Below are 18949 nucleotides of genomic sequence, written 5' to 3'. Positions count from 1 at the left end.
AAAAGTATATTTCTATTGTTGATGCATATCAAATGAATGATACAATAGAATAAAATATTTTACTAAGTTTATTCATTTTATAATCCAATGTTGTGGTATAACTCGAAAATTATGAAATGCCCAAAAAATAAGTTCAAAAGCACTTGTAGTAAATCGAATAAAAAGCGATAAAAATCTTATTTCAAAGTCATAGTTCATTTTATTATCATTTCTTTTTTAGGTATTATTTTATTATTGAAATGACAAAATAGATATAAGACCAACATATTTATCATAAAAAATTATTAGAAAATTTTTAGAACTTCTAGAGAAGTTTTAGAAATATTTCGTGAATATAGTAAAAACTCAAACTTCGAGTTATACCACACGAAGTTTGAGTTTTTACTATATTCACGAAATATTTCTAAAACTTCTCTAGAAGTTCTAAAAAATTTCTAATAATTTATTATGATAAATATGTTGGTCTTATATCTATTTTGTCATTTCAATAATAAAATAATACCTGAAAAAGAAATGATAATAAAATGAACTATGACTTTGAAATAAGATTGTTATCGCTTTTTATTCGATTTACTACAAGTGCTTTTGAACTTATTTTTTGGGCATTTCATAATTTTCGAGTTATGACGGTTTGAAGCAATACGGTACAATTTGACAACAAAAATAGTAGGCGTGCCGTTTTTTAACAGATGGCGTAACTTAATTATTATTCCAGTGTTTTACCTTTCCAAAAATGCGTTGGTAAGCCACTGTGAAATAGATTTAGAATCAGTATGTGTCATTTAGCTGGACAACAACACATATGTTTTTACTATGAAAATATCGATTTTTGAAAGCGAAAAAGTGTTTTGGCGGGAAGTTTTTTTTCATTATGATGTTCCAACTGAGCGAACGTGTCGTAAATGGTTTACACGTTTGAAAAGTGATAATTTTGATTGCAGGGAATTACTCGATCAAGACATTTCATAAACGCAAGAAAAACTTGCAAAATCACGCGGAGTTACTAAGCCAGTCATTTGCCAACGTTTAAAAGTAATGACAATGATTCGAAAGGTAGACAATTGAGCACCGCATGCACTGAAGCCAAGGGAGGTCGACTTCCGTTTATTCACGTACAACTGCTTTAACGGTACAAAAGTAGAATTTTTTTCCATTCGAATTGTTACTGACTATGAAAAGTGGGTCCATTTGGATAATCCAAATCGTCCAGCGTCGTATGTATACAATGAACAGCAAAAATTTCTGAAATTTGCAGGTGACGCAAATCTACATATGAAATAATTTATAGAACGTAATCCGTGAAACGATTGAATTTTACAAGAATTATATAAATATACACCCGTATTTCAAGCAAACGTGTAAATTTACATGTTTTAGCACTTAAAAGTATGTCAGGATGAGTTAAATATAACTTATATTTACTGTAAAATTGAGTTATTTCTGACATGTATGTCGGTCTCAGAAGACGTAAATTTGGCGTACGGACACCCGTTCAGAACATTCATGGCCTAAAGGCAATGCTACGTATTTGGTGAGACGAGCTGGGTGTGGTGTATTATGTGATGCTGCAATCGAGTGAAGGGATCACTGGAGAGATCTACCGATGACAATTGATGCGTTTGTGCCGAGCATTGTAAGAATACCGTCAACAATACACCGATAGACACAGCAAACTAATTTTGCAACATGACAAAGCTCACCCACAAGTTGCACAGCCGGTAAAAAATATTCAGAAATGCTACAATAGGAAGTCTTACTTCACTCGCCGTATAGCTGTAAATTAATAAATATATAGCTCAGATAGTACTGTTTCCGACAGCAGCATGGTCTGGCTGACAAGTGTGATGTGTGATTAAGGTCACTTTTTTCAAAGGACATGCACAAAAAATTACATTAAATTAATTGCACTATGTTTAATCGTTTTCCATAGATATCTGGAGAAATAATGCGAAATCCGTAGATTCGTAGAAAAGACAAAATACGTAGATCTACGGATGAATACGAAGGGTTGACATCACTGTTGACCAGGAATTCTCCAGTTATGATAAAGCCAGCCCGGTCGAATTTTTATGAAACGAGTATCCGTGAATTGGCAGAAAGATGTAAAAATAGAGTGGCTAGCGATGCAAAATACTTTGAATATTGAATTTGTCACCATGTTTTGTTGATAAAGTTTCTAATTTCGAAAAAAAACGACAAAATCTGATTTATACCCATAATTGATTTGTTTAATTTTATACCTGAATATTTCTAGAATGACCACGTTTTGGAGAAACGTCTTAATGAATAAAATTATATTATATTATACATATTATATATGAGTTACCAAACGTGAAGTATCACCAAAAAAGTCGTGCGTTTCAGATATTAAGCTTCACTATTGATTTTAGTACAATTTTGGGAGAATACTGATTCATTGCTCAACAGTATCTGGAAATAAAAAGAGTCTCGTGTTTAAGCTTTCGACTACTATTTGCGGTACTTTCGGAACCGTGAGCTGGAAACCGGTATAACTCAAATCGGTTCGTTTGGCCAGTTACTAGTATAACCGATAAATTGAAACAGTTTTGAACTAAATTTAGAAGAATTTTTGCGCTTTTCGCATTATCGCTCTATATGACAGGTTGCAATTTCATACACACTACCTTGTATGTCCAGAACCGGAAACCAGATTTAGATAAAATTCTACATCAACTTATGAAAACATAATTCTTTTAATTCAAATCTTAATTTGCGAAGATTCGTCTGGGTGTCTAAGAAATTGTAATGATTTCCGGTTTGGAACTTACGACCACTTTCCCGGTACTTTTGTAACTAGAAACGATGATCCGCTATACCCAAAATCAACGTATTTGGTCACCAACTAATCATATCTGCCTAATTGAAGAATTATACAGCTGTTTGAATGTAGGGTTCTATGGGATTGTAAGACATTTCATTTGAACTTAGGCTTGTGAAAATTTGATGAGCAGTTTCTGAGAGAATCGAGTAACCTTTTTTAGTTCATTTTTCACATTGTACCGCGTAGCTCTGGGACCGGAAGTCGGATCCAGATGAAATTCAACAGGAACCCATGAGACTATAATGCCTTTAACTTAAATCTAAGTAGAAGAGAATCAGTTGGGCGGTCTCTGAGAAAATCGAGTGAATTTTTTCTTCATTTTTTGTACATTTTAAACAGTTACTCCCGAACCAGAAGTTCGATCCGGGTAGTTTGTGAAAATCGGTCCATTCATCTCCGAAAAAATCGAGTGCATATTTTTGTTACATACACATACATACACACATACACACATTCACACACTCAAGCACACTTGTACACACAGAGACATTCAGCGTACTCGACGAATTGAGTCGAATAGTCCGAGCCTCGGTTCAAAAATCGGTTTGCACAGTGATTGCATAACCTTTCCGTATGAGAAAGGTTAAAATGATTTCGGGAATACCGGACACAGTTTCTCAGTTCTAGATGCACCGTAAATATTGGTTAAATATTCCGAAATGGGACAAAATTTCATTTTTATCGAGATTGCTGAACTGATTTACTCAAACTTTAAATGAAATGAAAGGTCTTGTAATTTAAAGCTTGCTCCTCGTCACCCTGAACGCTATTGAATGGTTTTGAGATCGGATATTTACTTTTTGAGACATACGAAGTTTTATGTCAAAATTTTCAGTTTTTTGACAGTATCTGTCACAATTGACCTTGAAAACAGAATATATTTCCAGACTTAGATTCCGCACGGTAATACCTATCCAACAAGCCATAGATTGTTAAAATCCGTCCATTTTGAACGGAGATATAGAAATTTTTGTGTAAGCGACTTTTTCCCCTATTTCAGCAGTAGATGTTTTGAGCGCTGTCTGGCAAAGAAATGTTTGGGAGCAACATAAAACACGATTTTTTATACTGTTACATACATTTGTTTCTAAGTACCAATAATACTGTGTACAGCATGATATTTTGCCTCGGACCGATTTTAGCACCGTTCGTTTTTGGCAACATAATCGTTCGAATATGCCATATGTAAACCAGATGATGGCAGCATTTTCGAGTTGAAAGCAATTTCATAATTATATTGATGTAAACTAATTACAGCAATTAATGCTGGAAGAACATAACAGCCATATTCCATTCGATTCAGTTCGTCGAGATCAGCAAATGCGTGTGTGACAAATAATTTCACTCAATTTTTTTCGGAGATGACTCAACCGTTTTCTACAAACTCAGAATCACATGAAAAGTTGTATACTCCCAAACAAGGTTCCTGAATTATGTTTGGTTCCGACCTCTGGTTCCGGAACTACAGGATGATATGTGAAACGAAATTAAAACTGTGTAACTCATTTTTCTCGTAGATGGCTGAACCGATCTAAGATTAAAATGAAAAGTTTTAATATTCTAGAAAACATTTTGTTTTTCAATCAGCAACTATAGTAACGATGACAAAATGACAAAAATGTAATCTGTAAGCTGTATGCACATCAACGCTCACCTAATAGTAGTGAACGAGAACGCTTCTCGGCTAACTGATAATGCTGTTAGTATATTTTACGCTAGATATTCTAGCAAACAATCTAATGCAAATATATTCAAGAATTATATTGGCTTGTACAGATGAATGCAGATTTAGTTCGTTTTTCAATGGTGTGGATGCATGAGCAAACTGCAACAATGTCTGCAGTAGCCAATAAACTTCATCATTGAACAAAAACAAATCGCGTACGTCAATAATAAAGTTCATTATGCAGTTAGTAACCAATAGGTTTCCCAGTGTAATCAAAGCTTGCTGTAATTGGCAACAAAGTAGTCCCAATAATAACCGAGTAATTGCATTTTACGACCAGCATCAGCAATCATCTCGGGCAGGAAATTTCGCTTCAATCAGCGGAGTATGAGCGGAGGGATCCGTTTCATTCATCAAAAAGAATAAACATCCAGTTCCTGATAACGTTTCGATGCTATCGGTGTGTGCATTTACCACACTCTGCACTTCGCACGTTGTTGCTAATGTAGGACGCCATCGCTTGAGGCCATAAAACCGATTTTATAGATTTGTCTACATTTACCATCACGTCTGTTGATTCATCACAATACGGAGAGACAGCCTCTGGGTGCGATGTTTCAATGTCAAACGCTGAACGGTTACTAAAGTTCAACGAGTTCCGAGTGACTCCATCGAGCGGTAATCCAAGCCGAACTGCAGTTACTCAAAAATATCTAATCAATTACCATGAAACGGATCACAACACTGTCAGGAAAAAATTGCTTTTGAAGGACTCATAAAAGAGGAATGAAAAAAACAAAAATGTGAATTCTGCAGCAATGATTAATCAACAGCTTTGCTTATCAGTAGACCTGCCAGACGAGAACCAATTTCGGCATATTGTTGCTTATTTTGTTTGCTGCGTCGATGTATGTGCGTACGACAAAAGGCAACGTCTGTTTGCTTACTTCCATTGATTGGTACAAGATTAGAAAATTGGTTTTGGACGTATTGCTTCTGGGTTTCAATGCACCGGTGGCTTTGTGGAAATCCTCAGTGCAAATTGTCTAGTCGAAAGTGACCATTAACGAAATCGAGGGTAACAATTTTGTCTGCTTTCTGATCGAATGTTCGATTGTTGTTTTCGGAAATACCTGACTGTCGGAGCGCGTAGTTGACTTGAGACTTATCTGTCTTATCAGAGGAAAATCAAAAAAGTGGTTTAATTTTGAGTGAGTTAGTGTATACCTCAATTGGTTTTCAGTATAATGAAATGATACTAATTGATAGCCCAGATGTCAGAAAAAACATTCCGCTGTGGAGCAATTAATAAGTGCTGCCAAAATCAGGATGATGCACTATTAGCTCAACATGAACAAATTTGCACTGAGGAGTCGAAGACGGAGGCAAGTTGAGGACAAAGAGAGAACTCAAATTGCTTAGAATAGACTGCAGGATTGTTTTTTTATTTTTTAATTTGTACGTTTATTTGTCATATTGAATATTTATAATAAAATTTGTTCGCTCTGTTTCCCATATCTTCCGTTAACAGGAACAGAGGGTTCTGGGAATACAATGATAATGACAAGATACGTTATCACAGCTTTAAGTTGATTTATGCGCTTGGTGCCCACGAGGAACAATCCTGGTTGTATTATCAGCTGTTTCTATTATCATTAACATTTGTTAAAAAAATGACTACAAAAAGTATCCATTTCGAATGATAAGACTGCTTTTTGTGTGCCAAGATACCTCTTCATTCATGTGCAATTAATGTTTGTCAACCATGTTACTAGTTTCGATTGAATTATGCAATTTTATAAAATCCTTTAAAAAATAGTTAGTAATATCATTGTAGAATAGACAATTAAGTCGGTCTTACCGTTCTTTTTATGCAATATTTTCAAAACAAAGAATTATTTCCTAGATTGATGCCCAACAACATGGAAGATTGAGCCCGGATACTCATTTTCAATATATAGTAAAGTACCTTTTGAAGCTCATCGAATATTTTCGAATACATACGGCGAAGGTGTACTTAGTGAAAGAATATGTCGCTATTTATTCCAGTACTCAGTGGCGTCCTCATGCGCACCTCGTGCACTGCACAACCGGCCAGAATCAAGGAATTAACTGCATCCCCATCCGCATTCAATCATTTTTTTGATTCTCAATTTATTTGATGAAAGCAGGTTGAATGGTATCGAATATAAAATGATGAGCGATTTTGTCCACAGTCATATCGCATTGCTGTTGCCAATATTAGGCGCTCTGAACTCGAGCACAGTGCCTTGTGCAAGTATTTATGTACATCCCATATACATCAAGCTTTAAATTTGAAGTATCTTTTGTCGCTGTGTTAGGGTCTTCTACGTGAGTTACTCCACAGTTTCAAGAGAAAAAATTACTCAACTCGACTCTAAGATTTGTTGTCCTCTCTGTCACGTTTGGCTCTGTGAGAGCTTGTATGCACACCAGTAGGAGAGACTTCAGCGGCTTATGCTTATGGCAGTTTAAAACAAATTGCAGTTTTAGTTGAAACATCTAAGCGGTTTTATTGATGAAGTTATCGACAGATTTGCAAGACGTTATTGACAGATTTGAGCGCCGAATTCTTCTATTGTATCGATAATACTAAATAAATTTTTTTTGATTGTATTGAACACATGCGAATATCCTATCCTCAATAGTCAGTTTCCGTTTAAAACGAATTGTAACAACTGATTTCAAACCACACAAGCAGTGCATAACCCGCATATTTAGCCACCTGACGCCACTGTCAATGCTTCAAGAATAATGACTTCGTAGACCAACGTGCTGGAAGGAAAAGTTTCTCGATGATGCCGTATCAAAATGGTTCCGTACGACTTGAAAACAAGAGTTGTCGAACGGCGTTTCTTTGCTTGAGAACAGTTACTCTAAAGGAATCCCCACATTTCATTTTCACTTGCGACAAAAATTTGGTCCGTTACTATAATCTTAAGCATAGAAAGTATTGGGAAAGATCTGGACATAACCGGTTCCTTATCGACAGAAAAACTGAACATTTATTCACCAGTCCCAGATTATGGTCTGCTTCGGGGACCAGCTAAGTGTCACAAAAGTTAAATACCGTACACAGTCGATGCGTTTTTGCCAAGCACTAGAGGAAAAACGGCTCAAATAAAGCGAAATATATGACCAACTCATTTTTTAGAATTACAATGCTCTAATCTACTTTGCAAAAGTGCTAAAAAAATGATAGAATAAAAATTAACCATTGAATTCTACTATAAGTATATCATGTCACTATACACATTCAGTATGTATCACAACAACACTTTTAAAAACATGTATAAAAAACGTCACATCACAGATACGTATTTCGAATGCCACTTACATTCTTCATCAGTGTATCAGGTTTCAAAGTAAATACATGTCTTCACTGAAACGAGATGTTCCGGGTTGACAGTTCTATGTGTAGTGCACTGGCCTTACAAACCAGTACGAGTCTCGGTATGGAAGGATTCTTAGTGTCTGCTGGAACAGCAGAATAAATTGTACAACAGGAATGTAATTGATGCCATCAATACAGATTTCACTGCTGTATTCGACAAGATTAACCATCAAATTGCAATTGCAAAGCTCGACAGGCTTGGATTTAACGGCCCCTTTCTCAATTGGATTGAATCATATCTGACTGGTCGTATTCATCGTGAGCTCCAGTGCTCCTCAAGGAAGCCATCTAGGACCATGAATATTTCTGCTATATCTAAATGATCTGAATATCTTATTGCAATGTATCAAAGATCTGAAAGACTCAAATTTCTTGCAGTCCCAGTTGGATGTATTATGTTACTGGTGCAACGTCAACAGAACGGTACTGAACACCTCTAAATGCTCCGTTATCTCCTTCTCTCTTGAATGAACCACGATCACGCATGATTACACTATTTCGCAAGCGGTAGTAAACCGGGAGACATCAATCAAGAATCTAGGAGTGTTATTGGATTCAAAACTTAGTTTCAAAGATCACATAGAATATACCCTCTCTAAAGCATTCAAGATGCTAGGTTTCATCCTTCGCATTTCAAAAAATTTCAATAATATATGTGTACTGCCTGAAATCGTTATCGCTCTACATTGGATTATGATGTTGTTGTTGTTTGGGAACCATTGTACCAAACTTGTAAGCTGCGCATTGAAACTTTTTAGTGCAAGTTTATTCGTTTTGCTTTGCGTCGCCTGCCCTGGAGAGATCCATTGAATCTTCCAAGCTACGAAAACCGATGAAGGCTCATACACCTCGATTTGCTATCTGTCCGCCGAGATACACTAAAAGCTGAATTAATTCAACCTCGAATTGATTGTGCAGATCTCCTACAACAGCAAAGTTTTGACATTCATCGGCGAAATTTGCGGTTTAATCCCTTTCTCAGAATTCCTCGTGCTAGAACTAACTACGGCTTTCATGAACCGTTTTCGAGTATGTGCCGCGTATTCAATACTTGCTCTGATGAATTCGATTTCAATTTATCTCGTAACATCATCAAAACCCGTTTTCCACGCTAGTTTTATTAAGATAATTAGTCGAAATGAATAGTTGTTAGTTAGCTTTGTAGTTTTAATAAGGGTAATTTAGGATTTGGTTATGTATCAATTGAACAAATTTTATCTGTTGATACAAAAGATTAAAAAAAAAATAAATAAATGAATAAGTAAATAAATAACTACATAAATAAATAAATAAATAAATAAATAAATAAATAAATAAATAAATAAATAAATAAAAAAAAAAATAAATAAATAAATAAGTAAATAAATAAATAAATAAATAAATAAATAAATGAATAAATAAATAAATAAATGAATAAATAAATAAATAAATAAATAAATAAATAAATAAATAATTAAATAAATAAATAAATAAGTAAATAAATAAAAAAATAAAAAAAATAAATGAATAAATAAATCCAACGTTGCACCACGACTTTGGTTTGAAATGAGGTATTTCACCTCACCCCTCACCTCACCTCACTTCTCCAACTTCGCTCCATCTATTTAGTTTCGAGCCGTCGAGTACGCAAAATGTCTGTAAGTGTGTGTTTTGCACTCACTTTTTTTTTGGAGATGGCTGAAACGATTTTCATGAACTTAGATTATAATGAAAGGTCTTGTAACCCGACACAAAGTTTCTTAATTTTATTCGAATCCGACTTCCGGTTAAGAAATTACAGGGTGCAGTGCACTTACTTTTCTCAGTGACGGCTGAACCGATTCTCACGAACTTAGATTCAAATGAAAGGTACAATTGAACGACTGAATGCAAAAGTCGGATAAGTGCAACTTAGTTCGGAAAACCCGTTTAAGTATTTTTGAATGCAAAAATCGGATAAAAATATTGAGAGCAAAAATCGGACATGGATTTCGCAATGCAAGCATCGTTCAAAAATATCTTTCAAAACAAATGTATTTATCCGGTTTTTGCATTCAAAGTTTTTACCGACTGTCGCTGTGGACGAAGCATGGTTTGCTTGTTTGTTAGGGGCAACTTGATCTATGCTGCGTTCCTACAGCGGCAGTTTGTAAAAACTTTGAATGCAAAAACCGGATAAGTACATTTGTTTTGAAAGAACCGGTTATGTTTTAGTCCGGTTTTTTGCATTCAAAGTTATTTTGTCTGGTTCTTGCAGAAAAGATATTTTTAAACGTTTCTTGCATTGCAAAATCCATGTCCGGTTTTTGCATTCAAAGTTATTTTGTCCGGTTCTTGCAGAAAAGATATTTTTAAACGTTTCTTGCATTGCAAAATCCATGTCCTGTTTTTGCATTCAAAGTTATTTTGTCCGGTTCTTGCAGAAAATATATTTTTTAACGATTCTTGCATTGCGAATACCATGTCCGGTTTTTGCTCTCAATGTTTTTATCCGATTTTTGCATTCGAAAATGCTTAAACGGGTTTTCCAAACTAAGTTGTACTTATCCGATTTTTACTTTCAGCCGTTCAATTGTCCTATACAAAGTTGTTGAATTTTATTTTTATCCGACTTCCGCTTGCGGAGTTACAGGATGATTAGTGAAAAAATTCTTATTTCAAATTACTTTCTCACTATTTTCAGAGATGGCGTGACCGATTTCAACAAATTTCGATTCAAATGAAAGGTACAAAACTTCCAAATTTCATCCGGATCCGACTTCCGGTTCAGGAATTATATGATGAAGTGTGTAAAAAAATGGATACCGTCACTTGAAGCGGTGAAACTAAACGCGTAAAAAATCTTAACTTGCCTCGAAACTATTCCAATCGGTAGTCATTGTCAGTTGACGGTCGAACATTAATTTGGTTTTCCTTGTTCTTGGGTTTTTGATGAATGACTGACGATTGTAGCGACTCAAAAAGAGATCCCAGTCACTTTCCTCGAACCAACTTCGATTATACCTGTTCCCAGGTTCCGGTTTCGGGGGTAGCAATGTTTTTGTTGTGTACGGATATGAAGTTCAACTAAGTAAATGGTGGCTACGTCAATAAAAACGTGGATATAAATCAGTAGCTGCCAAACCGTTCTTTTAATGCATATAGTTGCTTTTAAGAAATAATTTACAAATATATACGCGTAATTTGATTCTATCCCTAATTGTTCGTGGCTTACTTTGACAGAAAATATAACCATAACTGTTTTTTTGAAGAGATAGAAATTTTTTTCTTATACAAAGTTTTAGAACTATTGAAAATAATTTACTTTGGCAAATATACCAAAAGTCTACGTCGCACCGTTTCGGATATACAAAGCGTTTTTATGGCAACCCCCTTAATATCAGTTTTTTATTCATAACTTGTTTCGACTTATTTTTTTATGCATACTTTCTTTGGAATAATTGGAAAAAATAAAACATCACATGTTTTTGTTGAAGGCAGTGCATAGGTTTGTTGTTTCCTGGCAAAGTTATACAACATTTTACCTTTTATAGGTAAACTATGATAAAACCTTACACCGAAGCGAAATATGCAACTTTATGCAGCAGATTTTTAAAAAATGTGTTGGGAAAGCGAAAGCCTATTCGCGCACCCCTGGTAATGATGACAACGTTCCTGCTGAAATCAGTAATACCAACGACTCACCGACTTTACTTCAGTGACAGTTATTACCTCGTTGAAGTACAGTACGTTAAGACACGAGTAGAAAACGTGGTCGAATTGAATAAGTTATAATTTGTGCTATTATATTTATACGTTAAATAAACACCAAAATGTAAGTTTCTTGAAATTATGCAAACATGTAAAACTAATCTGGAATAAATTTACAGCTTAAAGCTATATTGAATTACGCTAAAGGATTGTGTTATTTCTAACCTCGTCGTGACGGACTTCCACGACATTCTGAAAATTTCTAACCTCGTCGTGACGGGTTTCCACGACATTCTTTAAGATTTTGTTCGGAATTCGAGGTTAAACTGGTAGATTCACATTCACAGCACGGTGTAGAATGGATAGAAAAGCTATGCCGAAGAACAATCGGAAAGCGCCAACTTACAGTTGCGGTTTGTGTAAAGATCCGGACGATGATGGCATGGTGGCTTGCGATCGATGCCAGCAATGGTATCATTACCAGTGTGTGGGAGTAGGAGACTCGGTGGCTGAACGCGAATGGAATTGTCCCATGTGCGACAAAATATCTCAGAAAAATACTGAACAAGACGAACTAAGTTCCAAAGCTAGTACGACGATGTCTACCAGAGCCGCTAGAGCAGCTTTGGAACTACAACAATTAAATGAGCGACAACGACTGGAGATTCAACGTCTTCAAATTGAAAAGGAGCAAAGAGAACGCGAAGCTGCCCTTGAACAAAAACACCGATTACAGTTGAAGGTCATAATGGAAAAAGAAGCAGAATTTGAACGCAAATGCTTGGAAGAAGAACGACGCCGTGAAGAAGCAGAGTCTGCACTGGCCAAGAAACATTTGATGGAGGAAAAACTGCGAGAAGAGGCTCTAAAAAGGCTGGAAGAGGAGTATATACAAAAGAAATATGAAATTATGCAGTCACGACTAGATGCTAACAGTAGTCGAAATAGCACAGGCTCTATTACAGAAATGGAAAAGACAAGGGAATGGTTAGCTGGCCTACCAGATAAATTTTCAACCATGATTTCTCTACCAAGCAGAATGCCCTCACCTAATCGGCACTCGTCAGCGTTACTTAATCTAACAGACCGAAGTCGGGTTTCAAATCGATTTGATCAACCTTCGCTAAATAGCGTTCAGAACCCAACGAATTTGTCATGTAAATCGGACCGTCAATCGATTTGTTTTACTCCCCAAAAACCAGGAGTAAGTTCTCTTACAAAAGCGCAATTGGCAGCGCGCCAAGTCATACCAAAGGATTTACCAGCATTTTCTGGTAGTCCGGAAGAGTGGCCAGTATTTGTGAGTTGCTTGGAAAACTCTACAAGAGAGTGTGGATATTCGCATGCGGAAAATCTGATTCGCCTACAACGGTGTTTGAAAGGCGACGCAATGGAAGCGGTGCGGAGTAGGCTACTGCTACCAGCAGCAGTCCCACGTGTGATTGAAACTTTACGAATGCTGTTTGGTAGGCCGGAGATTTTGATCATGACATTGCTGAACAAAATTCGCAATACTCCTGCTCCGAAAGAGGGAAGATTAGACACACTTATCTCGTACGGGTTGGTGGTCCAAAATTATTGCGATCATCTAGTAGCGGCACAGCTAGAGACACATTTGTCTAATCCGTCGCTTTTGCAGGAATTGGTCGAAAAGTTACCGTGTGATATAAAGCTTAAATGGGTAGATTATAAAGATGCAGTTTCAGTCCTTATCCTCGAAACCTTTGGACAATTCATGACAGAAATTATGCGGAAAGCAAGCGAAGTTACAACACATTGTTTACCAACGATTAGAGGTGTAAAATGCGAAGAACACCGGACGAAAGGTGGTAATGTCCGATCAAAAGGTTTTGTAAATCACCACAGCGATGTACGTATAGTAAAAAATCAGCAGCAGACCGAAAAGGCCTGTTCTATGTGTGGTAGATTTGGACACGCGGTGGATAGGTGCGGTAAGTTCAAGACACTCAGTCCTGGAGAAAAATGGAAGATGGTGAGACAGCATGAGCTGTGTAGATCCTGTTTGAAAAGTCACGCTCCGTGGCCTTGTAGAAGACCCAAAGACTGTTCTGTAGATGGATGTCGCCTGCGTCATCACCCTTTGCTTCATTACTCACCAATTCCATCAAATACACTTAGCAGTCCGCAAAATCATCATAGCGCCGGTCATACGGTTCTATACCGAGTAATACCGGTAACATTGTATAGTGGCTTGAAAAAGATAAGCACTTTCGCGTTACTAGATGAAGGTTCTGAGGTAACCTTGATTGAAAATCAATTAGTCGATGAGCTTGGCTTGCAAGGTATACATGACCCCTTGCACCTTCGGTGGACTGGGAATGTTTCTCGAATCGAAAACGATTCTCGTATAGTAAAGCTTCAGATATCCGGGAAGGGTAAACACAGAAAACATAGTTTAATAAATGCACGTACAGTTGAGAATCTTGAACTGCCTATACAATCTATTAACCCATCCAATCTGATTGGGCATTATCCATATCTACGTGGCCTTCCGATTGAAAAGTACGAGCTAGCGCGACCTCAATTGTTGATCGGCTTAGAAAATGTTTATCTTGCGGCTCCCTTGAAAATACGAGAAGGTCCTCGTGGATACCCCATTGCTACCAAGACTAGACTTGGGTGGTGCGTATACGGTGGGACGTCACTCATACAAAACCGAAATATTCATCGGGTGTACCATGTAAGTAAACCTTCAATCGCTGAAGACGACCGTAAGTTACACGACTTAGTAAAACAATATTTCGAGACAGAGAATTTAGGAATATCTCCGTCTACACTTCCACTTGAAACAACCAAAGAAAAACGGGCACGGTTTCTCTTAGAATCTACTACCAGACGGGTGTCTGGAGGTTACGAGACTGGCCTTCTTTGGGCGAGTGATGAAGTTATATTTCCGAATAGTTACGCTATGGCAGCTAGCCGTTTGAACGGGTTGGAGAGAAAACTAAATAAAGAACCTGATCTGGGTATTCGCGTTCAAGAGCAAATTGCTCAGTATGTGGCAAAAGGATATGCTCATAAAGCTACACCAGATGAAGTATCTGCAACGGACCCCAACCGAGTGTGGTATTTACCATTGAGCGTGGTAACGAGTCCGAAGAAACCGAACAAAATCAGATTGATCTGCGATGCTGCAGCGCAAGTCGAAGGTGTATCTTTCAATTCTAAAATGCTGAAAGGCCCCGACCTTTTAACACCCCTACCGGCAGTTATTTATCGATTCCGTCAACGAGCTGTTGCTGTGTGTGCAGACATTCAAGAAATGTTTCACCAGATCAGAATACGTAAAGAAGACTGCCAATCACAACGATTCTTGTGGAGAGATAATCCAACCAAGAAACCACTGGTTTATGTGATGGATGTAGCGATATTTGGGTCGGCCTGTTCACCATGCTCGGCTCAATACATTAAAAATCTTAATGCGAGCGAGCATGCAGGAGAATTTCCCGATGCGGCAGAGGCCATAATAAACGGTCACTATGTCGATGATTTTCTTGATAGCAGAGATACTGAAGACGAAGTCATTCGTGTAGCCGATGAAGTACGCTTTGTACATCTTCAAGCGGGATTTAAAATAAGGAACTTTATGTCAAACTCTACTTATGTTCTGGAACAAATGGGTGAAGCTGGAGCGTCGACCTTCAAAGCACTGAGTTTGCAGAGAGAAAATGATGCTGAATCGGTACTCGGTATTCGCTGGCAGCCACAAACGGATGAAATATTGTTTTCGACACAATTTTCTAGTTCCGTTGGCCAACTTTTGGATAAAATCGTTCGCCCAACTAAACGTCAAGTTCTTCGTGTAGTCATGAGCCTCTACGGCCCGCTGGGCTTACTCGCGTCTTTTTTGATACACGGAAGAGTGATTATTCAAGACATATGGCGTACGAATTGCGACTGGGACGATCAAATCGAGGATAGCATTTATGCCGACTGGAAAAAATGGATTGGTTTTTTTCCTCGTTTAAAGGAAGTAAAGATTCCTCGAGCATATTTCGGTAAGAGTGTTCCGGAGCGTTGCCATCCTATTCAACTACACGTTTTCGTCGATGCGAGTTCTACAGCGTTCGCGTGTGTAATCTATGTCCGTTTTATCGAAGATGGTGAGCCGCGATGTACACTCATCGGAGCCAAAGCCAAAGTGGCTCCAATCAAACCTTTGTCTATACCCCGACTGGAACTGCAGGCGGCCTTGTTGGGCACTAGAATGCTGCAACATGTGATCAAACACCATAAGCTACCGATTTCACAACGATATTTGTGGTCGGACTCATCTACAGTCCTTCACTGGATCCATTCAGATCATCGTAAGTATTCCCAATACGTTGGCTGCCGTATAGGCGAGATTATCACCACAACGAGCCCTAGTGAATGGATGTGGGTTCCCACGAATCTAAACGTGGCCGATGAGGCTACCAAATGGGGACAAGGTCCATGTTTCAATCCGGAGAGCAGATGGTTTCGGGGGCCTACATTTCTCTGGAAACCTGAAAATTCATGGCCGTCACAAAACTGGGGAGCATTTTCGACAACTGAATTACCTGAAAATGAACAACGAGTAGTGAGTATCCATCGGAAGGAGTTAACTGGGACAATAATAAAAGTTTCGAGATTTTCGAAATGGGAAAGGTTGCTACGGACTGTAGCCTACGTCTTTCGTTTTGCTAGCAGAAGAAATGTTGTCAACAATCGTAACTCACTTGAACTGCTAGATCAGCAGTTTCAACGAAAGGCGGAAACAGCTTTGTGGAAAATAGTTCAAATGGATTCCTTTCCAGAAGTAATAGCGGCATGGAAAACCGACAAAAACAATAAGCCTTCGGGGGTGGAGCCGATATACCACCCGCAATTCAAAACAACAATTTTTATTGATGATGACGGAGTGATTAAATTGGATGGTCGTATCGGCGCCGCCCCCAATCTGCCGATCGAAGCTAAGTATCCTATTATACTAGCTACGAACCATCCAATAACGTTTCTTTTCGTAGATTACTACCACCGCCGTTTCAACCATCGAAATCGTGAGACAGTTTTCAACGAGCTCCGTCAAGTCGTCTACATCCCCGGATTACGTAATCTTATTAGAAAGGTTACTGCACGATGTCAGTGGTGTAAAGTTTACACCGCGCTCCCCGTTCACCCAAAGATGGCACCGCTACCACAAGCCAGATTGGTAGCCTTCCAGCGACCATTTACATACATTGGACTGGACTATTTTGGGCCGTTACTCGTCAAGGTTGGGCGCAGCCACGTAAAGCGATGGGTGGCGTTATTTACATGCTTGACCACACGAGCTGTTCACATGGAGGTAGCCCATACTCTATCAACGATTTCCTGTAAGATGTGCATTCGCCGGTTCATAGCTCGAAGAGGCGCCCCGTGTGAGATCTATTCGGACAATGGCACCAATTTCCGTGGTGCAGCGAGTGAACTGTCGAAACAGATCATCAGTATCAACCAAAGCTGTGCGGAATATTTCACTAACACAACCACTAATTGGTTCTTTAATCCTCCTGCGGCTCCTCACATGGGAGGCGTGTGGGAGCGGCTCGTGAGATCAATCAAAACCGCTATGGATTCCTTCAAAACTGCTCCACGCGTACCCGATGAAGAAACCTTTGAAACAATAATTCTAGAAGCTGAGAGTATGGTTAATACTAGACCTCTAACGTATATACCGTTAGACTCGGACACTCAGGAATCCCTAACACCAAATCATTTCCTATTGGGCAGCTCTAGTGGAGTTCGACAACCACCATGTGATCCAACATCAGCAGTCGAGTGTTTACGTAGTAGCTGGAACTTGGCAAAACATATTTTGGATGGATTTTGGAGCAGATGGTTACGAGAGTATTTGCCGACGATTGCGAGACGAACAAAGTGGTTTGAAAACGTCAAACAGCTGGAACAGGGTGATCTTGTCTTCACAGCAGATGAGGGCAGACGGAACAGCTGGATTCGTGGACGGATCGTACAGTTGATTTTAAACCGAGATGGAGTTCCACGGCAAGCAATCGTAGAGACGGAGTTCGGCTTGCTTAGACGCCCAGCCGTAAAGCTCGCTATTATCGATATAAAGGAAAATTGTGAGACCGTGTCTAGCGGTGAGAACCACACTCTGTCTCACGTCCCGGGGAATGTTGGGGAAGCGAAAGCCTATTCGCGCACCCCTGGTAATGATGACAACGTTCCTGCTGAAATCAGTAATACCAACGACTCACCGACTTTACTTCAGTGACAGTTATTACCTCGTTGAAGTACAGTACGTTAAGACACGAGTAGAAAACGTGGTCGAATTGAATAAGTTATAATTTGTGCTATTATATTTATCCGTTAAATAAACACCAAAATGTAAGTTTCTTGAAATTATGCAAACATGTAAAACTAATCTGGAATAAATTTACAGCTTAAAGCTATATTGAATTACGCTAAAGGATTGTGTTATTTCTAACCTCGTCGTGACGGACTTCCACGACATTCTGAAAATTTCTAACCTCGTCGTGACGGGTTTCCACGACAAATGTATAGGAAAAGATATGTCCAATACTATAAAAAGAATCTAAGTTGAACTCGATGGAACTTTTTTTAGGCCTTTTCAAAGTTAGTTTTAGTTATTGAATTATGACAACCCCCTTAAAACTAGTTTTCTAATCATAACTTGTTTCAAGTTGTTTTTTAATCCTTACTTTGTTTGGAATAGTTGTAGAAAATATAAAATCCCATAATTTTGTAGAAGGTAATGCATAGGTTTATTCTTTTCCGGAAAAGTTATGCATCATTTTACCTATTTTTACCTTGTACCGAAGCGAAATATGCAACCTAATGCAGCAAACTTTTGGAATACTTATAGGAAAATATATTCCCAATCCAATTTATTTTCCAATGAGAATATCCTGAGTACTATTCGTGTGACTCATTTTCACTATGGCCATGCTGAAACCATGAATGGTTAAGAAACGGAGGGCGTCACGCGTCTGCTATTTCTGTACTTCACTTTTGCAGTGAGCGTAGAGATGGGAAATTCGCTCCTGAGCTACTCCAGTAAATCGAATCTTTAAAGTGAGCTGATAGCTCACAGCTATTTTTAAAAGAACCGTAGCTCACCAGTTCACCGCACTGGTAAGCAGAGATGCCAGGTTCACAGATTAATTTGTGTTTCACAGAGTTTCAACATTTTGCACACAGATTTCTGAAAATGGTCACAGATTGAATTGAATTGAACACAGTTTAGCACCAAAAATTACAGAGCGGTAGAAAATAGTGAGACCTTTTTTTTGCTTACCAAAATGATTCCGATCAGCTATTATGGAAATGGGGATACGTGCACAGATTTTGC

The 18949-nt window shown here is 38.1% G+C and overlaps 2 protein-coding genes across 7 annotated transcripts in view; one reads left to right on the top strand and one right to left on the bottom strand.

Moving 5' to 3' along the window:
* LOC131432014 (extracellular serine/threonine protein CG31145) overlaps window positions 1-18949 on the bottom strand; it is a 224093-nt gene that overhangs the window by 33035 nt on the left and 172109 nt on the right. The gene's annotated exons all lie outside the window — the stretch shown is intronic.
* On the top strand, window positions 11951-17851 carry LOC131428698 (uncharacterized). The gene has a single exon (XM_058592745.1). It carries the CDS (start codon window positions 11951-11953, stop codon window positions 17849-17851), a length of 5901 nt encoding a protein of 1966 aa, XP_058448728.1.

This window comes from Malaya genurostris, chromosome 2 (assembly GCF_030247185.1).
Source record: "Malaya genurostris strain Urasoe2022 chromosome 2, Malgen_1.1, whole genome shotgun sequence".
Taxonomy (NCBI): domain Eukaryota; kingdom Metazoa; phylum Arthropoda; class Insecta; order Diptera; family Culicidae; genus Malaya; species Malaya genurostris.
Note: the sequence above shows the minus strand (reverse complement) of the source record. Positions and strands in the feature narration are given on the sequence as shown.